The sequence below is a fragment of the Ursus americanus genome, chromosome 22 (assembly GCF_024610735.1).
Source record: "Ursus americanus isolate L20-20 chromosome 22, mUrsAme1.1.p, whole genome shotgun sequence".
Classification (NCBI taxonomy): domain Eukaryota; kingdom Metazoa; phylum Chordata; class Mammalia; order Carnivora; family Ursidae; genus Ursus; species Ursus americanus.
Window position 1 is genome coordinate 53597352 of NC_142148.1, and position 26917 is coordinate 53624268.

At 40.7% G+C, this 26917-nt stretch overlaps 1 protein-coding gene across 1 annotated transcript; it reads left to right on the forward strand.

Annotated features, from left to right (window-relative positions):
- Positions 1-30: 30 nt before the first annotated feature.
- GINS1 (GINS complex subunit 1) lies at positions 31-25751 on the forward strand. Its single transcript, XM_045810896.2, has 7 exons — positions 31-236; positions 5575-5639; positions 8675-8773; positions 9276-9366; positions 12746-12862; positions 22681-22755; positions 25447-25751. Exons 1-7 carry the CDS (start codon positions 162-164, stop codon positions 25513-25515), a joined length of 591 nt encoding a protein of 196 aa, XP_045666852.1. The 5' UTR covers positions 31-161; the 3' UTR covers positions 25516-25751.
- The last annotated feature ends 1166 nt before the right edge of the window (positions 25752-26917 follow it).

The window sequence follows — 26917 nt, forward strand, 5'->3', positions numbered from 1 at the left end:
TTGGTTGGGTATGTTTGGCGCCAAAGAGCGAAGCAGAGGAGGAGGCGAGCGTCCGCAGCTGCGGGACTGGAAACCATAGGACCCCCAGAGCGGTGTGCGTGAACCCGGCGACCGTTTGGCGTGAGAGCCAGCCGTTGACGAGGGCTCGCGGCGCGTAGGATATGTTCTGCGAAAAGGCCATGGAGCTGGTTCGCGAGCTGCATCGCGCGCCAGAAGGGCAGCTGCCAGCCTTCAATGTGAGGGGGTAGGGGGTAAACAGGGCTGGTCTTGCTGAAGGGGCGGGCCCTGGAAGCGCGGGGGGGGGGGCGGGGGTCTCTTCGGAGCATGGGCTTTCTCAGGGTGTCAGCTCTAAAGTCGGGAACAGAAATTTTGGAACACGGAAAAACAAAACCTAGCAGGAAAAAGAGCATTCATGTTTATATCACCCATCGATTTGGTGATTTCCTGACTATATTTCTTTTAGTGTTTTCCAGTATACCGTTATTGCTGGTTCTTTTGTTTGACCAAGCATTTCTTGGTTGCCTGATAACCATCTAGCATTTGTTGAACACTCAGGCAGAAGCTAGGCCTGTAGAGCCAGACTGGGATTCCGACTCGGTTGTGTGACCTTGGGGCCGTTACTCAGATTTTCTGTGCTGTCCGTTTCTTCTGCAAAAACGGGAAAGAGTATAATAATAGCACTCAACTCTTCCTGTAGCGAGGGCCTTAGGAGATATATATATAGATATATAGATATATAGATATCTATATATATATGTCAGCTTCTCTGGACAATGCCTGACATACAAGTAGCAGCGACATCAGTCTTTGCTATTAATTTTCTGTCTACCACTGCCGCTGCTATTGAAGTGGGAGACCAGCGAGGTTCTTGTCTCACCTAGTCGAAGACTGAATCTCTCAGACAAAGGAGAGTAAACCGTTAGAGGTTTAGTAAGTGATGAAACAGAAGAAGCTCTCGGGAGGGGGAGGGGTCCTGACAGGTTTACCCTTGTGGGCTTTTAGGGTTGGTCTTTTATAGAAAGCTAACCAGGGAACTTAAATCTTTTTTACTTCTCTGTTGATAGCACCCTTGAGTAAGGACTAGTGATAACATCGTCAGTGGCTTGCTTCCTTTTCAGCGTCCTGTAATTCTTTGTTGGTCACACGTAGCTGTCATAATAAGACCCCAGCTCCCACACCTGGGACAGGATGGTCTGGTTTGTTCCCTTAGCTCTGGTTTCCTTATATCTCTGAATTTTTGAGATTTGTATGAGCTTGATCCCGTAGCCCCCTACCTCTCTCTCCCTACCTAGCCCTGCCTGTCCCTTACTCACTACTACTTATTACCATTATTCTTATTTTTCTCTTACTACCTCGAAAGGGTGCTAAGCACGTGGCCTATGTTATCCATTGTTCTTATAAGAACACTTTGAGATTTAAACCATTTCTCCCAGCCATGTATCCAGAGGCTTGGGGAGATTAAGTATCTTGGCCATAGCCAGTGGGAAGTGAAACTAGGATTTAAACCATGGCAGTCTGGTTTCAAACTTGCACTTTAAATTCCATCCTTGACTACTTTCCCTAACACAGGGCAGCCATTGCGTGGATACCGGGCATGTTCTGCTGGTAGAGGGGCACGAAATGTGAGTATTAGAATGCAGTGTGAGGACACTAGAGAGGTGTACACAGGAGCATAAGGAGAAATGCTGGTAGGAGCTGGGGTAGAGGAGGGGGCGTTGGGGCCACGCCTGGAAGGATGAGGTCCCCACTCTGAGAAGGAAGATAGGCAATGGAGCTGAAGGATACAGCCGTGCAGAGACTCATGGTCACATAGGAAGGGGGGACTGATGTGTGTGCAGAGGCTACAAAGGTGGGTTCTAGGCCCAGGAGAGTTGTGTATTCATGTATAAGGCATTTGGAAGCTGGTAAAGGATTTTAGACAGGGAAGTGACAGGACAGTTTTTTACGTTTTGAGGGTGGTGATGGCAGCACTACATGGAATAGATTGGAGATAAGAAAGAACAGTGGCAGGGGTGCTTATGATCGCTCTTTGACAGACCTACTATGAGAGCTGCGTATGGTCCAAACCGTGTCTGGTCGCTGGGCCCAGAAATCAGTGTCTGGGTTTCAGAGATGAGGCAAACAGGACTTGTAACTGTTAGAACAGGGGTGGAGATGGGATGGGTAATGAATGAAGGAGGAATCACAGAGGATCTTGAGGGGATTCTCTCTCAGATACAGCATCAGAGATCAGGAGGAAGAGTGTTTGGGGAAAGGTGAGTTTTGTTTTGAACATTAGAGAGTGCCTGGTCGAACAGTTAGGTCATTTTGCAAATGAGACTGAGCCGAAAGAAATTCTAGATCAAGTTCAGGGACCTGTCTGAACTTACAGCATATCGGAGCAAAGCCTCCCCTTGAACACAGATTTCCTAGATTTCCTGTCTGTTGTTCTTTCAGGACAGTTACTCCATTTAAAAAGTGAGGAGACAGTGGGGGACGGGCAGCAGAGATGCCGGAATGCCAAGGCACGCAGGCTCTAAAATACGACCCCACGCTGCACTCAGACGACCAGGCACTTTGGAGGTTATGTAACACAGGAGGAGACAAGCCCAAGGAGACAGAGACTCGTCCAGCAGGAGCTGGCCACCCCGGCCTTATGACTGGCTCTTCAGACCTTCAGTCCATCCTGCTCTCTGTTTCACTCAAATTTTAAGATACCACTTTTGGGGGGTTCAGAGGCAAACTTAAAAGTTATAAAATCATTCCTTTTTCTAGGTTTTAGTTTGGCAGAGCACCTTTTGCAGCTTTTTGCTGCACAGGCACCTTCCACTAACAAACCCATCTGCCAGGTGACTCAGCGGCCTGGAAGACTCGGCCCGAGGCGTTTGACCAGTCTTTGACACAGCCAAGCGGGGACAGGCCAATCTATCTGATTGATGTGAGGGCTGATAGGCCCATGACCCACAGGACCTTTCAAGAATCATTGTTCCCGGGAAGATGATAGTCACTGGGTCTAGAGCAGGGACTCTGCCTTGTTCATTCCACGCCCTCAAGGTTAGGTGCTGTATTCAGCAAATTGAAATAATTGTCCACTTTCTATATGCAGAACTGCTAATAGTTTAAGTGAGGTTTTAGGAAAATTATCTTGGGCTCCCAGCCTGAGGTGGGAACACAAAACAGTACAATTTTTACTATAGATAAATCTAAATCTGAAAGCATGTGTGTATTTTCATTTTTTTATTTTTTTAAAAGATTTTATTCATTTGATAGAGAACACGAGCAGAGGGTAGGGGCAGAGGGAGAGGGAGAGAGAGAAGCAGACTCCCACTGAATTGGAAGCCCAACACGGGGCTTGATCCCAGGACCCTAATATCATGACCTGAGCCAAAGGCAGACACTTAACCAACTGAGCCACCCAGGGGCCCCAGCATATGTGTGTGTGTGTGTGTGTCTGTTTATTTTTAGGATTTTATTCATTTGAGAAAGAAAACACAAGTAGGGAGGAGGGGCAGAGGGTGAGGGAGAAGCAGACTCCCCACTGAGCAGGGAGCCCAGTGTGGGACTCAATCCCGGGACTCCGGGATTGACCTGAGCTGAAGGCAGATGCTTCACCGCCTGAGCCACTCAGGCGCCCCCCCCATGGGTGTATTTTTATAAAATTATTTCACACATGTCTTTTGTATACCTGCAGATCTATGAATCATACAGGAGTTTCAGCTATTCCTTAAAATAGTATTTGCTGATAAAAGGAATATTTAACTGAATTCTAATAAATCAGACTTTTCCATTATCTCTGTTTAACTACTTGATGAAAGGGAAGATAGGAGTCATGCTTATGTTTTTCATTGGGAATTACGTATTTTCTTGTGTTTGAAGAGGGTTAAGTTCTTGATTTTGTAGTTATACCAATAGTGCCAAAATGTTTTTGCTACATGTATGTTGGCCCTAGAAGTAGTTGGGTCACTTATCTTTGGATTGCTGACAGACCTACTGTGTAATATTTATGAATTTCAGAATTTTAATATTTTTATCCTTCGAAAGGAAATTTTTTTAAAATTTGCCCCAAGGTGGATAAGTAGAGAAACGCCTTTGGTCCTTCTGTTGTTGCAAACCAAAAGTGTTCATTTTTTGTAGTGATTTTTTTTAAGATTTTATTTATTTATTTGAGAGAGAGAGCATACACAGAAGCAGGGGGAGGGGCAGGGGGAGAGGGGGAAACAGACACCCCGCTGAGCAAGAAGCCCGATGGGGGACTTGATCCCAGGACTAGGTATCACTACTACCCTTGTAGTAATTTTTTAAGATCTGTTTTCGTTAAAGTTATTTACATACTTTTGTCATGCTTTATTGCTTCTAAAGGAGTGGTGGGTTTTTTTGGTTAATTTTATTGAGATATAATTTATATACAACAAAATACAAATTTAGCAGATATTTTTAGCTTTTTACGAATTTATACATCCTTATAACTAGTGCCGCAGTCAAGGATTCTGTCACCCCAAGGGTTCCCTTTTCCCCTTTTGTAGCTACCTACTCTCCGTAGCCGTAGGCAATCCCTGATGTACTCTCCGCGACTACAGATTATAGTTGTCTTTTTTTGCGGGGAGGTGTCTGGATTCAGGGTGCCAGGAGTTGCATACTTTTTCTGGGAAGGGCCAGTAGGGATCGTACAGTATGTACTCCTTTGTATCGGACTTCTTTTGCTGAGTACAGTGTATTTGAGAATATCCTTCATCAGTATGTTGACTGCTTACGTTGTCAGTAATTCATTCCTTTTATTGCTTGTTTCCTCTATTTTTTATTGTGGTAAAATATAACATAAAAGCTGCCATTCTAGCCAATTTTAAGTGTGCACTTCAGTGCCCTCAATTACATTCACATCATTGTGCGGCCATCACTCCTCTGTCCAAAACTTTTTCATCAACTGAAACAGAAACTCTGTAACCATTAAGCAATAGCTCCCCATTTCCCTCTTCCCCCCGCCCCTGGTAACATCTAATCTACTTTCTGTCTTCACGAATTTGCCTATTTTAGATATTTCGGGTAAGTGGAATCACACAATAGTTATCCTTTTGTGTCTGGCTTATTTCACTTAGAATAATGTTTCCAAAGGTCATCCATGTTGACGCATGCAGGACGACATTCCTTTTTATGCCCCAATAATATTCCATTGAACGGATATGCCATATTTGGTTTATTAGTTCATCAGTTGATGGATGTTTGGGTGTTTTTACTTCGGGGCTGCCATAAAGAATGCTGCTCTGAACATTTATACACAGTTTTTGAATGAACATATGTTTTCAAGTCTTTTGAGTATACCTACGAGTGGGATTGCTGGATAATATGGTAATTCTATGTTAAACGTTTTGAGGAACCATCAGACTGTTTCTCATAGGGCTGCACCATTTCATATTCCTCCCTACAATGTATGAGGGTTCCACTTTCTCCTCATCCTCACCAACACTGTTCTAGGCATTCCCACAGGTACTGCTTTTTGATAAGATATATGAATCAAAGATAAACATAGAGTAGATCAGACATTGCTACAGACTTGGTGGAATTAATGGACGTGTATCAATATCATTTTGTATGTTCTAGGAGGATGGACTCAGGCAAGTTTTGGAGGAGATGAAAGCTTTATATGAACAAAACCAGTCTGATGTGTAAGTTTGATGAGATTGATTTTTTTTTTTAAGATTTTTTATTTATTTGAGAGAGAGAGAGCGCGAGCAGGGGGAAAGAGCAAAGGGAGAGGGAGAAGTAGGCTCCCCGCTGAGCAGGGAATCTGACATGGGGCTCAATCCCAAGACCTCAAGATCATGACCTGAACCAGACACCCAGCCAACTGAGCCACCCAGGCACCCTAATGAGATTGATATTTTAAAGCAACTTAAGAAATATGATACTGAAATCAGATAATGTTCCATCAGTTTTTAGATATGATTTTTTTTTTAATTCTCTGTGCGCCTGATCATACTGTAGCTATACAGGACTGAGGGGGTTTGTGTTGATCGCCCTAAATCTATGGGGATTCAAATAGTGCATGGTCCACAGCAGATGCTCAGTAAATATTTATTTGAATGATACGACTTGCAAGATATTAGAGTGAATCTAAAAGAGATGAGACAGGAGCAAATAAAAATCCTAACAAAGTGAAACCTATAGTTTCCCCTGCTCATTTTCAGTACTAGCTACCTTAGTGCAGTAAAGGGATAACAGGAGATGTGTACACTTAACAGGAGCAGCAGTGATTTCCAGCAGCCTGAGTGGAGCTCCCCGAGAATCCGTGCTACAGAAGGCCACGGTGCGGTGTGTGAGAGGGCTCTAGGTTTAGAGAACATCGAGAGCTGAGCGTGGTGGTGGCACAGTGGACAATTTGGCTGTGTGACAAACTTCATAGGTTCTCTTGATTTGGCGAAGAGTAAGACACAAAGGAGTATCAACTCCGGGATCAGAAGTGAGATATTCAGCTCTCAACCTAGAGAGACATCCGTCTGTGACCTGATGTTTCATTTTTGGCTTTGTTAGGTACAGTGTTTTTATCAGTTACTTGGGCATAGAAATCAGTAACATGCTGGTAAGATCTGTGGAGCACATGAATAATGGGAGCATTTTCCAACTGCGATGTTTAAGGAGAGATACAGCAAAATCTTCACCGATGGAGTGAGGAACGGAACCATAGCAGGTTTACAGTATGCGTAAGGCAGATATAAAGTCCTGAACTCAAGTTCCCAAGCAGTTTGTTCAATCATTAATTCATATAACAAATATGTACTAAATGATTATGTGCTAATAAGTGGCTCTGGTATTTCAGCTGTAAACAACACAGTAAAGACGTCTGCCCCCATAGCCCTCACAATCTAATGCAGAAGACAGATAATAAATACAGATACACCAAATTGGAATACATGCCATGAAGGAAAACAACAGAGTTCTGCGAGAGAGAATAATTAATTAAAGATAGGCTTGGATTGAGGAATCAGGGAAGTTCTCTCCAAGGAAGAAACATTTCAGCTGAGATCTAAAGGAGAAGCCTGCTTCAGTGAGGCAGAGAGCGTCCTAGGTGGAGGGGGCAGCATATGCAAAGGCCCTGAGCTTTGAAGGAGGGTGGGGTGCTCAGGACAGTGATAGTTAAAGAAGGGCAGTATGGCCGAAGCTTAGCAAACAGGCAAAGGGTGACACCAGGTGTGAATTTCAAGCACATGAGGCTGCTGGTGGCATGGCTGTGTTTTAAAAGATCACCCTAGTTGCTGCGTGGACAGTAGACAAGGGGATCAAGAGGAGAGGGAGGCATGCTGGCCATGCAGGTGACAGCAGAGGTGACCTGGACTAAGTAGAAAGTGAACAGGTTAAAGACATATTTACTTAGGAGGTGGCCTAACAGGCCTTAGTCCAGGAAGAGAATGAATGATTTTCCTGTTATTTGCTATATTTGTACCATTTGCTAATATGTGATCCCAAATTCTGTGCCCTACCCTCCTAGTTTCTTTCTTGGTGGGGGGAAGTCACTATTACCAGTTTCTGTTAAAATTTTTTGTCAGAAGAAGTCTATTCCTCTTTAATTACTCATGTAAAAGTAAATTTTTTTAGGAAGTCCTTACGTACTTAATGAAATACTCTGGTGTTAGCTTGGGCATATTTTATTTGTACTGTTTTTTTATAATCCAGAGCACATTGTAAACAATGTGGAGATCGAATCTGGCTTTCAGAGAATAACAGAAGTGTACAGAGCAGATCCAGAAGACATGATAGGACGGGGACATAGATTTTTTCCTCTATTTTCAGGGCTTGAAGCAGGCACTGCAGGAAGGAATCCTTTTCACATCCATCCAGTTCCTTTTAAAACTCCAAAGTAGATTCTCACTCATTCTGTACATCTGTCTTTGATTTGTATTTTTCCATCATTTTTATTATGGTTAAATACAAATAACATAAAATTTGCCATCTCAACCATTTTAAGTATACAGTTCAGTAGTATTAAATATGCACATAATGTTACACAGCTATCACCACCATCCATCTTCATAATCCTTTATTGTGTAATACTGAACTTCTGTGCCAATTAATTAATTATACATCTGGTTTTTAAATGTGATACTTGTCTAATATCTAAGGAGATGTACATTTTGTAGGGCAAAACCAAAATTTTTCCCTCTCTGTGTGAACACTGCACTATAGGACACGTACATAGTTGAAAATCAATAAGTATTTGTGGGATAAGTGAAGCACCATTTTGACTCCATTTTAACTCACTTTATTGCAAGAATTTGGAAAAACCATCAAGAGAGTAGTACCATTTTAAATAAAAACATGACATAAGACCATAATCTTGTGAGCCATGATGTTAGGTTTATCTCTTAACGATAAAAGAATTCAAAAAAGTGAGTAAACACATTGTGTGTCTTTTGAAAATAATGGAGATTAATCAGTGTGCAAAAATGCAAAATACCACGTGGTTAAATGAAATGCTGATAGCATGCTCTTAGGTAGATTAGTTTCCTTTTGGCTTTTGGCTTTTTTCTCTTTTAACATATCAGTAAAAGCTCTGATGAGGCGGCAGGTACTCTTTGGTTAGATTAACTGCTAATTATAAATAGATAAAAACAAATATGGAAGTCAGTTGTTAGTTGGCTTTGAAAATTTTCCTTATGCTGAAATATGTATATTTGTTCTTTTCTTCTTTAAATGTTCTTACCAGGAATGAAGTGAAGTCAGGTGGACGAAGTGACTTGATACCAACCATCAAGTTTCGACACTGTTCTTTGTTAAGAAATCGACGCTGTGCCGTAGCGTACCTGTAAGCTTCTCAGTTTTTGCTTCAGGTGGCAGGGAACAATGGAGGACTTTCCATGTGGTTTCCTAATTAACCATTTCAAATGGATAACAGAAATTCTTAGATTTGTTTTTCCTGTATAAGCATTCTAAATACTTCTCTTTTTTCCATTAAATTTTTTTATCATGAAAAATTGCAATATTCATAAAACTAGGGACAATAATATTATGAACTCCCATGAAGCCATCATAGAGGTTTAATAGTTTTTAATGTTTTCCCATATTTGCTTCATCTTGTTTTATTTGCCTGTGTTAAACTATTCTAGAACCTGATGGGCTTTTACCACTGAATACTCTAAGAAATAAGGACCTTTTGGGCCTTTTCTCCCATGACCACGGCACCATTCTCAAACCTAGAGAAACAAAGAACCCTTCACTCTACCCATCCAGGCCATACTTCTGTTTCCCTGTCATCCCCAAAGTGTCTTCTTATAGTCATGTGGTCTCATACCTTCTTTCCATCCTAGGTATGACCGATTGCTTCGGATCAGAGCACTCAGGTGGGAGTATGGTAGCGTCCTGCCCAATGCCTTACGATTTCACATGTCTGCTGAAGAAGTAAGCTAGTACTGTTGTTCACGTTTCTGAATATGGAAAATGTTGGTTCTGGCATTGTTCTATAATAGTATTTATGGTATTTCTGTCTTTAATGTCTGTTTTTCAGCAGTTTTGGGGCTGTATTTATTTAGTATATACTATGATAAGAATGGTAGGAGTAATTTTAATTGCTATGTGGAAACCTCTCTGGTTAACAAAATAAAGAGTCCCATTACGTTACTTATTAGTGATCCTTCAGTAGCATTAAAAAAACTGGTATTATTATTTAGGGATTTTCCATAAAGTGTGTGTGTGTGTGTGTGTGTGTGTGTGTGTGTCTGTGTGTCTGTGTGTCTGTGTACTTTCCTAGTCAACATGAATATCTGTAACAAAACTCTTCATTTGTCCCATCACTAAGGCTCAGAGCTAGCCCAATATTTAAGGACTTGACTAGAGTTAAGTAAACTTGGGTTCAGATGTTGTTTCTGCCACTGTCTAATCTTTGGTAAGTGACTTGAGTTCTCTCTATGCTTAAATTCCCTCATTTACACAGTTAGGATGGTAGTAGTACTTACCTATTACAGGCTTGCAGTGACTTCTGACACTATCTAGTTAGACCAAACTTCGCAGGCTAAGACTGCCCTTACTGCAGACACCAGCCTCAGGTTTGGGGGTTCCCAGGGCTTCCCTCCATTCTGACTAACTGGCTACAAATTTGGGGGGTCCTCCTATCTCCTTAGGTTTGGAGCTTTGAATCTCTTGATGCCAGTCAAACTTCCAGAGAGGAGAGGGGAGCTAGAGATGGAGCTCAGTCACATGAATAGTATTTTAAGCAATGGTGCCCATGTGATGAAACCCCAGGAAAAATTCTGGACACTAAAGCTTGTGTGAGCCTCCTTGGTTGATAGTACTTTCTGTGTATTGTTACATATCATTGTGCCAGGAGGGCAGTGTGTCATGATTCCATAGGGAGAGGGCACTAGAAGCTTAATGTTTGCTTACTGTCAGGGAGCAAGAGCGTCCTGTGTCCCCTTAAGGTCCTTTTAGCCAGACTAAGAATCAAACCGACATGAGACATATTTTTTTTTTTAAGATTTTATTTATTTATTCATTAGAGAGAGAGGGCATACATGTGCACAAGCAGGAGGAGGGGCGGAGGGAGAGAATCTTAAGCAGACTTTGTGCTGAGTGCAGAGCCCAACTCGGGGCTCAATCTCACAACCCTGAGATAGTGACCTGAGCCAAAGTCAAGAGTCAGACACTTAACTGTCTAAGCCACCCAGGTGACCCAACATGAGACAGATAAACAGAAGAAAATCATATTTCATACATACAGGGAATCCACACAGACACGGAAATTCCAAAAACAGGCAAAATGAGGTATATATGTCTTTTTTGTTGTTAAGTAAGCTCTATGCCCAGCGCGGGACTTGAACTCAAGACTCAGATCAAGAGGATCAAGAGTCATATGCTTTACCAATGGAGCCAGCCAGGGGCCCCAAGGACTTCAAAGGGGAAGAATGTAATCCTCAGGAAGAATGAAAAAGAACAAATGTTTGGTAAACAGATGTTTGCTAAGCCCACAGAAACAATGAGACAAAGGACGTTGATCAAACAGGATTTGCTAGGTCCCTCCCTGTCTACCATACCTTGTTCCTAGTATAATGTAGTTGTCTATGGTGGGAGCTCTCTCCCTGGAGCAGCTCCTCCATCTGAATTTTTTTAAGGCAGTTGTAAAGGAGGTAGAGAGCTTTTCCTGAATCTGCTGGGTTTTAATTGCTTTTTAACTCAAAACAGTCTTCATGCCAAATTGGCCTATCTTGGGGTGACCTACCCTTGGCCCCTATAGTACCTTCCTAGACCTCATGCTTGTCTCTTCCTTTGTCTCGTAGTGATTCAAATCCCTTTCACTATGATAGAGTTGTGACTATAAGTGTAGAGCTTTCCAGAGTTCTGTGAGTCATTCAGGTGCATTATTAAACCCGAGGGCTCATGCACACCTGCACACACACACACTTTCTGATGAGGATTATGACGACGTTTTTCTATGGAATCTTTTAGGAGCTGTTCTGTTTTACCTTTCATGAGGAGATCTGCAGTACTGGCATTGATTTCTGTGTACAAAGTTGCATTTTGAATACGGATATTGAGATGATCCAGTACCACGTAATTGAAAAGGTCCTCCTTTCCCCATTGCTCTATGTGTGGTGCCACTTTTGTTGTAAATTGAGTGTCAGTATATCTGAGGATTTGAGATAGGGAAATTTCTCTTCTCTTTTGTTAATCTGTCCTCATACCAGTTCTACACTGTTGTAATTATTGTAAATTTATTATAAGTCTTGAGTAAGTATTACCATCTTGTTCTTTTTCAAGTGTCTCAACTGTTTCTGGCCTTTGCATTTCCATGTAAATTTTAGTCTCAATATTTTATTAGACTCAATTTTTAGGTTCTATTTTTTTTTAATTGAGATTTTGATTGAGATTGAATTGAATCTATAGGTGAGTTGATATGATTATAATACTGAATCATGTATATGGTAATCCCAACATATATTTATGTCTTCTTCTCAACAATGAAAAAAAATAACAGATTTACCGAGATATAACTTGTATACCATAATGTTTACCTTTTTAAAGTATACAATTGAGGGGTTTTTTTCTTTTGTTTTTTGGGGGTTTTCTGTATATTCAGAGTTGCGCATCTATTACCACCATCTTATTCCAGAACATTTTCATCACCCCCAAAAGAAACTCTGTTTCCATTATCAGTTACTCCATATTTTCTCCCATCTTCCCACCCCTGGAGGTTACTAATCTACTTTCTTTCTATATAGATTTACGCATAATGGATTTTCATTTAAGTGGAATCATGCAGTATGTGGCCTTTTGTACCTTTCACTTAGCATGTTTTTAAGCTTCATCCATGTGCTCACATGTATCAGAACGTCGTTCTGATGTATGGCTGAATAATATTCTACTGTATGGATACACATACCTTATCCACTCATCAGTTGATGGACACTTGAGTATTTTTCTCAGCAGGGTTTTATAGTTTTCAGAAAAACATTCAATGCAGAGTTTGGAGAGATCCTATTTCTGAAATGGTGTTTTCTTCATGGTTCTGTATCTGGTCGAATGTTCCTTAGGTCTGTGATTAAGTATTCTAAGGTGTAACTTTTGTGAGCATAGAGATTTTTGTTCACCGTGTCAAATGATCCATCCTAAATCCCCAGACCAGCGCCTGGTTCATAGCAGGCAATTAGTAATACTTGTAGTTTAAATGAATGAATGGTCAGTAGTGATCTATGTGGGGAAATGTGCTATTTATGAAAGGATGACTATACAATTTCTTCAAGTTTGTTTTCTTATAACATTGTCAAATGACTGTTTATGTTTCCAGATGGAATGGTTCAATCATTATAAAAAGTCCCTTGCTACTTACATGAGGTCACTGGGAGGAGATGAAGGTTTGGACATCACACAGGATATGAAACCTCCAAAAAGCCTATATATAGAAGTAAGTATACCTTTTTTTTTTTCCTGGATTTTTTTGTTTTTTTACAATAATGTTTTATTATGTTATGTTAGTCACCATACAGTATATCCTTAGTTTTTGATATAACATTCCATGATTCATTATTTGCGTATAACACCCAGTACACCATGCAATACGTGCCCTCCTTAATACCCATCGCTGGCCTATCCCAGTCCCCCATCCCCCTCCCCTCTGAAGCCCACAGTTTGTATCCCAGAGTCCATAGTCTCTCATGGTTCATTCCCCCTTCTGTTTATCCCCCCTTCATTGTTCCCTTCCTTCTACCGATCTTCTTGCTCTTTCTTATGTTCCATAAATGAGTGAAACCATATGATAACTGTCTTTCTCTGCTTGACTTATTTCACGTAGCATAATCTCCAATCCCATCCATGTTGCTGCAAATGTTGGGTAATCATTCTTTCTGATGGCTGAGTAATATTCCATTGTATATATGGACCACGTCTTCTTAATCCAGTCATCTGTTGAAGGGCATCTCAGCTCCTTCCACAGTTTAGCTACTGTGGACAATGCTGCTATGAACATTGGGGTGCGTATGGCCCTTCTCTTCACTACGTCTGTATCTTTGCGGTAAATACCCAGTAGTGCAATTGCTGGATAATGGGGTATTTTTAACTTTTTAAGGGACCTCCACACTGTTTTCCAAAGTGGCTGTACCAACTTGCATTCCCACCAGAAGTGTAAGAGGGATCCCCTTTCTCCACATCCTCTCCAACATCTGTTGTTTCTTGCCTTGTCAATTTTTGCCATTCTAACTGGTGTGAGGTGATATCTCAATGTGGTTTTGATTTGAATTTCCCTGATGGCTAACGATGTTGAACATTTTTTCATGTGTCTGTTAGCCATTTGTACGTCTCCATTGGAAAAGTGTCTGTTCATATCTTTTGCCCATTTTTTGATTTGATTATTTGTTTCTTGTGTATTGAGTTTGAGAAGTTCTTTGTAGATCTTGGATACCAGTCTTTTATCTGTAGTGTCATTTGCAAATATCTTCTCCCATTCCGTGGGCTGCCTCTTAGTTCTTTTGACTGTTTCCTTGGCTGTGCAGAAAAAAGTTGCTGTGGCCGATGTCAAAGAGGTTACAGCCTATGTTCTCCTCTAGGATGTTGATGGATTCCTGCCTCACATCGAGGTCTTTCATCCATTTGGAGTTTATCTTTGTGTATGGTGTGAGAGAGTGGTCAAGTTTCATTCTTTTGCATATAGCTGTCCGATTTTCCCAGCACCATTTATTGAAAAGACTGTCTTTTTTCCACTGGATGTTTTTTCCTGCTTTGTCAAAGATTGGTTGCCCGAAGAGCTAAGGGTCCATTTCTGGGTTCTCTATTCTGTTCCATTGGTCTATGTGTCTGTTTTTGTGCCAGTACCATGCTGTCGTTGTGATCACAGCTTTGTAGTACAGCTCGATATCCGGCAACGTGATGCCCCCAGCTTTGTTTATCCTTTCCAACAATTCCTTGGCGATTTGGGGCCTTTTCTGGTTCCACAAAATATAAGGGCTATTTATTCCGGTTCTTTGAAATATGTCATTGCTATTTTGATCGGGATGACATTGAAAGTGTAGATTGCTCTGGGTAGCATAGACATTTTAACTATGTTAATTCTTCCGATCCATGAGCATGGAATATTTTTCCATCTTTTTGTGTCTTCTTCAATGTCTTTCAAGAGTGATTTATAGTTTCTAGAATATAGGTCCTTTACGTCTCTGGTTAATTTAATTCTGAGATAATGTATGATTTTTGGTGCTATTGTAAATGGAATGGATTCCCTAATTTCTCTTTCTTCAGTCTCATTGTTCGTGTATAGAAATGCAACAGATTTCTGAGCATTGATTTTGTATCCCGCCACATTACTGAATTGCTCTATAAGTTCTAGTAGTTTGCGGGTGGAGTCTTTTGGGTTTTCCATATAGAGTACCATGTCATCTGCGAAGAGAGACAGTTTGACTTCTTCTTTGCCGATCTGGATATCTTTTGTCCCTTTTTGTTGTCTGATTGCTGTTGCAAGGGCTTCTAGTACTATGTTGAATAATAATGGCGAGAGTGGGCATCCTTGTCGTGTTCCTGATCTTAAGGGAAAGGCTTCCAGCTTTTCCCCATTGAGAATGGTATTCGCTGTAGGCTTTTCATAGATGGTTTTTATGAAATTGAGGAACGTACCCTCCATCCCTACACTCTGAAGGGTTTTAATCAGGAAAGGATGCTGTATTTTGTCCAATGCTTTTTCTGCATCAATTGAGAGGATCCTATGGCTCTTGACTCTTTTCTTGTTGATATGATCTATCACACTGATCGTTTTCCGAATGTTGAACCACCCTTGCATCCCAGGGATGAATCCTACTTGGTCGTGATGGATAATCCTTTTAATGTACTGTTAGATTCTATCAGCTAGGATCTTGTTGAGAATTTTGGCATCCATATTCGTCAGGGATATCGGTCTGTAATTCTCCTTTTTGATGGGGTCTTTGCCTGGTTTGGTGATCAAGGTAATACTGGCCTCATAGAATGAGTTTGGTAGTTTTCCTTCTGTTTCTATTTTTTGAAACAGCTTCAGGAGAATAGGTATTATTTCTTCTTTGAATGTTTGGTAGAATTCCCCGGGGAATCTGTCAGGCCCTGGACTCTTGTTTTGGGGGGGGTTTTTGATCACTGCTTCAATCTCTTCATAATTAATCGGTCTGTTTAAATAATCAGTTTCTTCCTGTTTCAGTCTTGGTAGTTTATAGGTTTCCAGGAAGGCATCCATTTCTCCCAGGTTGTTTAATTTATTGGCCTAAAGCTGTTGATAAAAGTTTCTAAAGATCCTTCCTATTTCATTGGTGTTGGTCGTGCTCTCTCCCCTTTCATTCATAATTTTATTAATTTGGGTCCTTTCTCTATTCGTTTGAATAAGTCTGGCCAGTGGCTTATCGATCTTATTTATTCTTTCACAGAACCAGCTTCTAGTTCTGTTGATCTGCTCTACTGTGCTCCTGGTTTCTAATTCATTGATCTCTGCTCTAATCTTGATCACCTGCCTTCTCGTGCATGGGTTAGGCCTGTTCTTCTGGTCCGGCTCCAGCTTCTTGAGGTGAGAATACAAAAACTGCATTTTAGATTTTTCTATTCTTTTGAGTGAGGCTTGGATGGCTATGTATTTTCCCCTTAGGACTGCCATTGCAGTGTCCCATAGGTTTTGGACCGATGTGTTTTCGTTTTCGTTGGTCTCCAAAAATTGCTTCATCTCCTTCTTAATTCCCTGGTTTACCCAATCATTCTTGAGCAGGATGGTTCTTAGTTTCCAAGTGTTTGAGTTTCTTCCAAATTTTTCCTTGTGATTGAGTTCCAGTTTCAAAGCGTTGTGGTCTGAGAATATGCAGGGAATAATCTCAGTCTTTTGGTATCGGTTGAGACCTGTTTTGTGACCCAGTATGTGGTCTATTCTGGAGAATGTTCCCTGTGCTTTTGAAAAGAATGAGTATTCTGTTGTTCTGGGGTGTAGTGTTCTGTATATATCTATGAGGTCCATCTGGTCCAGTGTGTCATTCAAAGCTCTTGTTTCTTGGGCGCCTGGGTAGCGTGGTCGTTAAAGCGTCTGCCTTCAGCTTAGGGCGTGGTCCCGGCGTTCCGGGATCGAGTCCCACATTGGGCTCCTCCGCTGGGAGCCTGCTTCTTCCTCTCTCACTCCCCTGCTGTGTTCCAGCTCTCGCTGGCTGTCTCTCTGTCACATAAATAAAATCTTTAAAAAAAAAAAAAAAGCTCTTGTTTCTTTGTTGATTTTCTGCTTAGGCGATCTGTCTATTGCTGAGAGCGGAGTGTTGAGGTCCCCTGCCATTAACGTATTATTATCTATATGTCTCTTTATTCTGGTTAAGTGTTGGCTTGTGTATCTACCTGCTCCCCTTTTGTGGGTGTAGATATTTATAATTGTCATATCCACTTGCTGGATACATCCTTTAAGAATAATATAGTGCCTTTCTGTATCGCTAACTACAGTCTTTAGTTTAAAATCCAATCTGTCTGATATGAGAATTGCTAACGCAGCTTTCTTTTGAGGTCCATTGGCATGAAAAATGGTTTTCCATCCCTTCATTTTCAGTCTGGATGTCTCTTTGGGTTCAAAATGAGTCTCTTGTAGACAGCGAATGGATGGGTCATGTCTTTTTATCTAATCTGCAACCCTGTGAGGTTTTATGGGAGCATTTAGGCCATTCACAGTGAGAGTGATTCTTAGAGATATGATTTTAATGATGTCATGTTGCCTGTGTAGTCTTTGTTTCTATAGATTGTAAATTTCTGTTCCGTATCACTCTTGGGTCCTTTTTACTTTTATAGAATCCCCTTAATATTTCCTATAGGGCTGGTTTGGTGGTCACGTATTCCTTCAGTTTCTGCCGATCCTGGAAGGTCAGTTTCTCTCCATCAATTCTGAGTGACAGCCTTGCTGGATAAAGGATCCTTGGCTGCATGTTCTTCTCAGATAGAGCTTTGAAAATACCCTGCCAACCCTTCCTGGCCTGCCAGTTCTCTGTAGACAGGCCTGACATAATTCTGATATTTTTCCCTTTGTACGTAAGGATTTTCCTCCCCCTGGCTGCTTTCAAGACTGTATCCTTGGATCCAAGATTTGTGAATTGCACTGTGATGTGACAGTGGTGTAGGTCTGATCTTGTCGACCTTGGGAAGGATCCTCTTTGCCTCTTGGACATGAGTGCTTGTTTTCTTTGCCAGATTAGAGAAGTTCTCAGCTACAATTTGTTCAAATATCTCTACTGGACCTCTGTCTTTTTTCACCCCCTCTGGGATGCCAATGATTCTGACATTGGAACGTTTCATTGAGTCAGTAATCGCCTGTAATCTACATTCTGAAGATTGGATTTTTTTGAGCCATGTTTCTTTTTCAACTTTCTCTTCTACCATCCTATCTTCTAATTCACTAATTCGTTCTTCTGCCTCATTACCTTGGCCATCAGAGCGTCTAGTTTAGACTGAATTTGACTCATAGCATTTTTAATTTCTGCCACATTCGCTCTCATTTCTGCCCTTAGAGATTCTGTATTCTTGTTAATATTTTCGTTAATAGTTTTTTCAAGCCTACACATGATCTTTTTTTTTTTAAAGATTTTATTTATTTATTTATTTATTTATTTATTTATTTATTTATTTATTCGACAGAGATAGAGACAGCCAGCGAGAGAGGGAACACAAGCAGGGGGAGTGGGAGAGGAAGAAGCAGGCTCACAGCGGAGGAGCCTGATGTGGGGCTCGATCCCATAACGCTGGGATCACGCCCTGAGCCGAAGGCAGACACCCAACCGCTGTGCCACCCAAGCCTACACATCATCTTGACCATTGTTACTCTGAACTCCATTTCTGACAATTTGGTTATATCCATATTCATTAGTTCTGTTTCAGAGGCCACAGTCTCTGTGTCCTTTCTTTGCTGAGGGTTCCTCCTCCTTGTCATTCTGATGAGGAGAGGTTGCAGGGATGCCCAGAGCCCAAATTATTGACCAGGACCCAGGCAGTGTGCTCTTGTTTTATAGTGACCTTAGGGATGTGGGCTTCTTGATTTTTCAGCCTGCCTTCTGGGGGAGGGGCCTGCTGCACTGATACTTAGGCAACCCTGTTTGGGTAGAGTCACCCTGTCCCCTGTGAGGGGGGTGGGGATGGGCACAATGTGAACCCGTATTTCCGGGCTTTTATTCTCTGGCGGCTTTCCCTGGCGGTTTTCTGTGACTCTTCTGAGAGAGCAGCAGTGGCCGTATCCTAGCCTCTGTCTCAGAACAGAGAGATCGCAGTCCGCTCTCTAATGAGCTCTCCTGGCCACTTTAACTCTGTTTCCGTTGGTGCAGCTAAAAACCCCGCAGCGTCCCGGGTTGTGCGCCCCACAGCCATTCTCCCAGCCCTTGGTTCCAGGGCCAGCATGTCTGTCCTTTGTCCTTCTAACACCACCAGCCGCCCCTGGTTCCCACGTGCACTCCCAAGCTCCCTGTTTCAGTGTGGTTCATGCATACTCCGGAGCTCCAAGGTTTTCAGTTAGGTCGCGCATGCATTCCCGGGCTCACGGTCTTGTCTGCTTTCTTGTGGGTCCCGATCCGCGAGTCTGGCCGACTCCCCAGTGCAGGTGGCTACTGTTTTCCGGAGTCCAAGCCCGGCGGCTCCCTCCCTCTTCCGTTTATCTTGTGATATCTGTGCGCGGATTCACGGCTCCCCGCTTTGTACCTCAATACTCAGTGCTGGAGATGTTCATTTGTAGAGATAAAGATGTATCCTTCTGCATCTCAGGCTGATTTCATGAGTTTTCAGAATGGTCTGGTAGATATCCAGCTCAATTCAGGGGACCAGTTGAAGAAAGAGTCCCCTACTCCTCCGCCATCTTTTCCCCCTCCTCCAGTAAGTATACCTTTTAAGATGGATTTTTCTTGACATGCCTGGCTGGCTCAGTCGGTAGAGCATGCAGCTCTTAATCATGGGGTTGTGAGTTTGAGCCCTATGTTGGGTGTAGAGATTAGTTAAAATTAAAATCTTTAAAAAAACAAACTAAAATAAAATAGATTTTTCTTCAATGCATAGATTATGCTGACTTTTGTCTAAGAAAAGGGGGTTATAAGATATATATTAACTTACATTAAAAAAGAAAGGAAACATGTATCCAAACCAAAAATGTTACCTCTAGGGGGATGGTAGGAATAGAATGGAATAGCTAAAATTTTCTGAATGTACGTATTTTAACAGTGTTAACTTTGGAACCATATATGTATTTTACATATTATTTAAAAAATTGAAGTGGAAAACCAACCCATAGATTTTGAAAGCAGAGCGAAACATGTACTTATGTTTCAAGTTGGTAGATTAGTCAAACAGGAATTACTTTAAATTACTTTAAAATACATAAATTGATTGTATATCCCTAGCAGATATGTTCTAAGGATGAAAAGAATTACAAAGAAATCTTAACCTGTTTTTAGTAATCGTATTATTATTAATAATAATATCATTGCTGTTATTTTCAAACAGTTTATATATTGATAAATCAAGCAAAAAAGTATTGGCACCAGGAGCCAAGATTTTCAAAATAAGAGAAAAGAGATTCAAATATTAAAATGAAAAAAGTTAAGTGAAAATCCTATATTCCCAAACTGGAGTTAGAAATACCAGCATGGACTCATGTTGAAGCATCTCTCTTTGTTAGAAAGTGTTTTTTAGCTCTGTCCATTGGACAGACATAGAAACAACATCCCACCCAATGCCATAAGCATCCAAATTCTGGAGTCTAAATGCCATTTCCCACTAAAGAAAACCAGACTTAAGTAGAGGGGGAAATAAAAGACTGATTCCAGGTCCTAAATAAAATGCACAAGCTGCGCTTAGAATACCTTGTTTTCCTAGAAAACAGTGTTTTAAGGACTACAGGGGGGAGTGCTAAGAAAGTGGGAGTTGATTTGAAGGAGCTCTTATTGGCCAAGGAAGGGATAATCCAAGCATCAAAATGATTAACTGCAGTGATGCATCACATCGGGTACGTTAGAAGCATGAATGCATGATGATACCAAATCACAGTAACAACAATGTAAAAAATAAAGTCTTTTTGGTCCCCCTTGGAGAATATGAGGGATGCAACTCATTTTGAAAAGTGGTGAATAGAAGTATGGGATCAAGCATCTATCGGCCTTTACTCTATAAACTCTATCTCAGGGTAGCCAAATTGTTTACAAGGGAAATTTCTTCTTTATAGAAGAATTCCAGTTAACAAATGCAGTAGGAATAAAAGAACTAAATTAATGCCATTCTGTAGCCATAACACATAGAGGCAAACAGCTTCTAAAACCAGTAGGTGAAAAGGTAATGGAGATGATGAGGATGTTTATGGATGGGTACAGTTAACACCTAGACCCACTGATCAGTCTTAACATCCAGAAGGGAACAACCAGATATTTGTGCTCCATGAGGTCTTGCAAGAGGGAGTGTGTAACACCATTTGCCAGAAAATCAAACCTGATCTAGCCTCTAGATGAAACTTCAGTTTATAGGAAATTCAGGGACTGAGGAACATGTTAAATGACCCCTCAGGGATCCACAACAAAATCTAGTTTGTGGGAAACCTCCAGAGTACCCACTTTCTTTATCAATAGATTGCCAAGGTGAAGGGGGAAAAGAGAGAGAACTGTATAGATTAAAATACGTGGAGACATGTCAGAAGTATGTCATGAGTAGCTCTTGTTGGATTCTGATGTAACATGGCAGCTCTAAAGAAAACATTCATGAAACAGGGTAATGTGGATACTGACCGCGAATTTCATGATAATAAAAAATTATTAAAAAGATGTGATAACAGTGTTGAGATTATGTTTCGTAAAAAGAATCTCACACCTGAAACTAATATAACACCAAATGAAATTAAATAAAAACTTAAAAAAAGAAGAAATTCAGTGAAACCAAAAGCTGATTGTGAACAAGAATAAAATTAATAAACCTCTAAAAAATTAAATAAATAAATAAATAAAAAGTATCTTATTTTGTAGAAATAGATACCTAAATATTTATAGATGAAATGGTATATAGGATTTGCTTCAAAATAATCCAGAAGTATGGGGCGCCTGGGTGGCACAGCGGTTAAGCGTCTGCCTTTGGCTCAGGGCGTGATCCCGGCGTTCTGGGATCGAGCCCCACATCAGGCTCCTCTGCTATGAGCCTGCTTCTTCCTCTCCCACTCCCCCTGCTTGTGTTCCCTCTCTCGCTGGCTGTCTCTACCTCTGTCAAATAAATAAATAAAATAAAATAAAATAAAAAGAATACTTATATCTGAATAAACATTGTCCTTTTAAAAAAAAAATAATAATAATCCAGAAGTAGGTAAGGAAGCAAGAATGGCCACATGTTGATAATTGTTGAAGCAAGTTGATGGAGTTTCATTATATTAGTCTTTTTACTTCTGAATGTTTGAGATTTTCCATAATATAAGTCTATTTAAAGAAGCAAAAAGGTGGTAGTGGTGGTAGGGATTTTTCTTATATAGTGTTTCTTGAACTAAGTAAAATACCTTTGGAAGTCATGTTAAGGCATGAAATTATCTAGGAAAAGTAGAAGACTGGAACTTGCTGGTGGGGTTGGCTTCACGCATACCAGTGCGAGACCTCAGGAGCACAAACTCCTGTCCTGGGTTCTCATGGAAGAGGAAGACTGAGAGTTGCCGTCTGTCGGTGACCTTCTTGGCAGTCACAGAAGTGGTTATCAGAAGGCTGCCTTACCCCTCCTACCTTCTGACCAAGAACCTCTCTTGATTCTTATGATGTGGGTCTGCACCTGTTCTTTCATGGTGTACTCTGCGTATTCCTGGGAAACAATCTGAATATTTAAGAAGATTGGAAGAATCCCTTTAACACAGAAACTGGAAACTTACTATGTTCTATTCTCAGATACTGCTATTTCATGGAAGAATCTGTATGAGGCAAGTTGGGGTCGATAAAACATTCTCTTTTCTTTGTAGATAATATTTTGATTTTTCAGGATTTGCAGGGAACACAATATGTGATGTTGTCTTCCCTCACCAGCTCCCTAGGTTTCCTTGACAGCACAGACATACACATACATTTGGACATCCTGCCATTCTCTTTCCTCCCCATCCAAACAGGACAATTGGCTCCTCAGTAAGGAGTCCTATGCCCAGGTACACAGAGAAGAAACACATAGACAGAAAGCCTAGTATTTGTACTGTATGGGTATTTTTATTACCCCTATTTACTTTATGGTCACTATATGTATTAAAAATAATTTAGATAAAACAACAGTTTTTCTTTTCAGGTGCGGTGTCTAAAAGACTACGGAGAATTTGAAGTTGATGATGGTACTTCAGTCCTATTAAAAAAAAATAGCCAGGTATTTCTCATCTTGAGATACTTTAAACCTTGTGAGAGTGTTGAATGATGGAAATGTTAGAATCAGTAGCAAAGTAAATGTTGCCTTGTAATGATCATTTGTATCATAAGCATTATGCTTAGTATAAGACTCCCTGTTTTATCCGTTTTCTAAATATAAAGATTTGCATATACCAAGAAAAGGTTAATTTACTAGGTTATTGCTTGTATTTAACACTAAGCATATTCCTGGGAAATTATCACAATGGGCCTTATTCTAGGTAAGTGGGCTTATTCTGCTTAAGGGCCTATTAAATTGTTGGATTTAACTGCTTTCTTTGAATTTATTAAAAAGGTGCTAAGCACTCATTTTCAGCTTGTAGATGACCTTTCAAATCCCAGTTCTTTGGCAAACAAATAGTGATATGGATCAGAAATTTCTAAGTATTTAACATATAAACATAATAGTTGAATAGAGAAAGATTGAAATTGTAAAGCTAAATTTTTTCTTACAAAGAATTTCAGTGTATTTATTTTCTTAGAAGTCTTTAAGTTCACATTAGATGAATTCACATTAACTAGATTTATTTTTATCCTATCTCAATTGTTTGGAGTCACATTAGCATAGGAGGAAAAATGACCTACATAAAACTTTCTTTCCTTCCCATTTTGTTTTCAACCAGTTAGTATCTAATGACCTTGAGTCATTGATGTCTTTGTTTATGCCCTGGAGCAAAAGAATGCTTCAGGTCTCGTGGTTCTCTGAGAGAGGGTGAATTGATCTATTTTACTAGTACCCTTGGAGCTATAAATAGTTTCCTAAAACAAAGGTTGAACATTTTAAAGACATATTTTTCAAGGGACCCTAAAATCTTCGGTTGTTAGAGCAAAAATTTCCCTCCCAAGTATCCTCTTGAAAGTAGGATACGAATGAATAGAAAGTAGATGGTGAAGAAGTGCTCTCATAAAAATCTGTATTTCTGGAGGACCCAGCAGGAAGCTGTGGTTCACAAGAACAAAGCTATCCTCATAAAGCAAGATAGGAGAAAACTTCATCTCAAACACTGTCCTCCTGTATTTGAGTTTCTTTCCAAGCTCTTTGGCTAATCTCTCCACCAGAGTGCCCAGGTGGGGCTGGGGCAGGTGGAAACCAGCTGAGCCGTCTGCTCCAGTGCTGGACAGTTGTCACTCTCTGTGGACCATGCCGAAGCCTTCCCCTTGAGATGCTTTTAACTTGTCTCAGTATTGCCCTACCCTCAATTATAAAACCCGAGGACAATTTTGTATGTCTTTCACTTACTATATATTTATCTACTTCTAAAATGTCTGACCACACCTAAAACCAGTTTTCTATAGAATCTGGTATAGATCATCCACATAATATAAAACATTAATAGGGAAACATTTTTTTGCCATAGATTTCTTTATACTTGTCCATATGGCTAGCATGTTTGTGTTTGTCCAGAAATCAGAAGCCCTTCCCCCTTTGTAGTAGGAACTGGAATAACTTAAACAACTCAATATTTTTCCCCCTTTTTTTTACATGTCACATTCGCATTTAAAAAATTCATTTAACAAGTTAGACAGCAGGGTGTCTTCAACACCCCATGTGTCTTCCTGACTGGTCAGGAGGGATTGATTTGGTCACGGGTCCCATGATAGGCCTGTAAGCTGGTGAGGAAGGCCCATTAGATTTGCAGGGCCATGGAGCCACAGCACGCTTCCCTGAAGTAGTGTGGTTTTTTTTGTTTTTGGTTTTTTAAAGATTTTATTTATTTGATAGAGAGCCAGCGAGAGAGGGAACACAAGCAGGGGAGTGGGAGAGGAAGAAGCAGGCTCCTAGTGGAGGAGCCTGATGTGGGGCTCGATCCCATAACGCCGGGATCACGCCCTGAGCGGAAGGCAGACGCTTAACAACTGTGCCACCCAGGCGCCCCTGACCTAGTGTGTTAATTCCTCATGCTGCAGTTATTTTCTAAGATTATTTGCTCTGAACTTCTAACGTAGCATTTTTAGTTTTTACCCAAGTATCTCTGTCTTTTCTTTGAGATTTCTTTGGTCATCTGTGAGCTTGGAAAGTTTTTCTGCCTTGCTGCAACTCCCCACCCCAGACTTCAGTAAAGGCTCCGTTTTAAGCCCCTGTGTTTTGAGGGAATCAGAATGAGAGTGGTTTCCTCTCAGGAGGACATAGAGGATGAGCCTTAGCTGGGTACTGGTGTCTTCACACATCGTGTGTGAACAGAACCCACGTTGCAGATTACAGATACTTTTAATCCTTGAAAAATACAGGAGGAAAGAGGCCACTGTGGTTATGACGAGAATCAATGTTCAGACTCAATACTAGAGAAGCTTAATGGAGAAGATGCTCCTTTCGGCGGCCTTCCCAACAAGCTGTTGCCCCACTTGTGATCCACTGCAGCAGAATCCCACCTCTGGGTTTTCTGTGCATCAGTCCCAAAATGCAGACACTGAGCAAAATTCCTACTGGAATTCAGAAGTCTTCAGTTAAATTTAACTGAAGCAAACTATGAATTTATTTATAAAAATCAGAATTCAGTTCAGTTTTAAGTGGCTTCAAATGTACTTAAGTTTAGCTTTTAGCTACTTAGCTGCTTGAAAAACATGTGATCAGTTGCTGCTTTTTAATGATGCAAAATGTAATTTGAAATTCTTTTCCAATTGTTTCTCTTCCCCTCCCCCACCTTCCCCTCAGCACTTCTTACCCCGGTGGAAGTGTGAGCAGCTGGTTCGACAGGGTGTTCTGGAGCATGTGCTGTCCTGATCTTGTGCTGAGGCACCGCCAGGCTTCCCTGTCGTGCAAGGGGGAACCACACCACAGACAGTGCTGCACGTCCCTCTCCAGCCTCACCTCTTTGGTTTTAAAGGTTACAGACGGTCTTTAAAATAACCAGGAGTATCTGGCTAAAGAGTGGGTGTGTTTCTCTTTTGTACAGGATCCATCCTCTTCTTTGTAATAAACTATAAGCTGGATCTATAATTACAACATTCCTACAGTTACTACAATGTGGTTTTTGACTGTTTTTTTTTTTAATGAAAGTAAACATTTGTTCACATTTGATTTTCTGTGTTCTCCCCGGTAATGACTTTATTTTTTCAGTGAACATTTCCAGCCCACGGTATAGCATACTATCTTAAAGTACAAATCCAAGGAAGGTAATACCTTTCCTAAGTCAGAAAACTTTGGCAAATTAATACAGTACTCTTTAATATAATAAAATCCTTTTTTTGTTGTTGGGGGTCACGTGTTACTTCAGTGATAATTTTCACTCCAAAAATGTCATTTAAGTACCAAAATAAAACACTGTGGTTTGTAATGGTGCTTTATGGCAGAGCAAGTTATTTTATACAAATTAATATGTCTTTTAAAACTATGTAATTTCTCCTTTTATTTATTTATTTATTTAGGGGGGGATGGAGGGGTGGGGCAGAGGGGAGAGAGAGAGAATCTTAAGCAGGCTCCACGCCCAGCGCAGAGCCTTATGTGGGGCTTGAACTCTCGACCCCGAGATCCTGACCTGAACTGAAATCAAGAGTCAAACACTTAATTGACTGAGCCAGCCAGGGGCCCCTAATTTCTCCTTTTAAAGACCATTCCCTCAGGGGCTGGCTTAGTTGGAAGAGCATGTAACTCTTGATCTCAGAGTTGTAAGTTGGAGCTATTGGGTGTAGAGATTAAATTGAAATAAAACTTTAAAAAAAAAAAAGAGCATTCTCTCATACTAGTTTGTGAGGTGTACCACAGCAGGTAATTATGTGTATTCAGATGGCTCTGCTTTGCAAGAATTCCCATGCATGACAAGTTTTAAAATTCTTTCTTAAAGGAGATTATTATGCCAATACGATGAATTATGAATTATGAAAATTTTTGTGTAAATACTGGAATCCTCAAAATTAGGTGGTCATTTCAAACAATACTACTTTCAGATGACACCTTTTATTTAGAAACCCTGCACCTCTTTGGTTTGATGAAAAGTCATATAGCTTTTGTTCAGCTTATTTAAAAAAAAGAAAACAACTTTCCCTAAAATACAGAGATTTATTTATTTATTTCTGAAAGAGAGCCAGCAAGTGGGGGGAGGGGCAGACAGAGAATCCCAAGCAGACTCCCTGCTGAGTGGGACCCTGACGGGGAGCTCACTCCTACAACCTTGAGATCATGAACT

Coding starts and splice junctions, on each gene's coding strand:
- GINS1 (XM_045810896.2), top strand. CDS start 162: ATGTTCTGCGAAAAGGCCATGGAGCTGGTTCGCGAGCTGCATCGCGCG. Junction 5,640..8,674: donor GAACAAAACCAGTCTGATGT/GTAAGTTTGATG, acceptor TGTTCTTACCAG/GAATGAAGTGAAGTCAGGTG. Junction 12,863..22,680: donor CAAAAAGCCTATATATAGAA/GTAAGTATACCT, acceptor TTTTCTTTTCAG/GTGCGGTGTCTAAAAGACTA.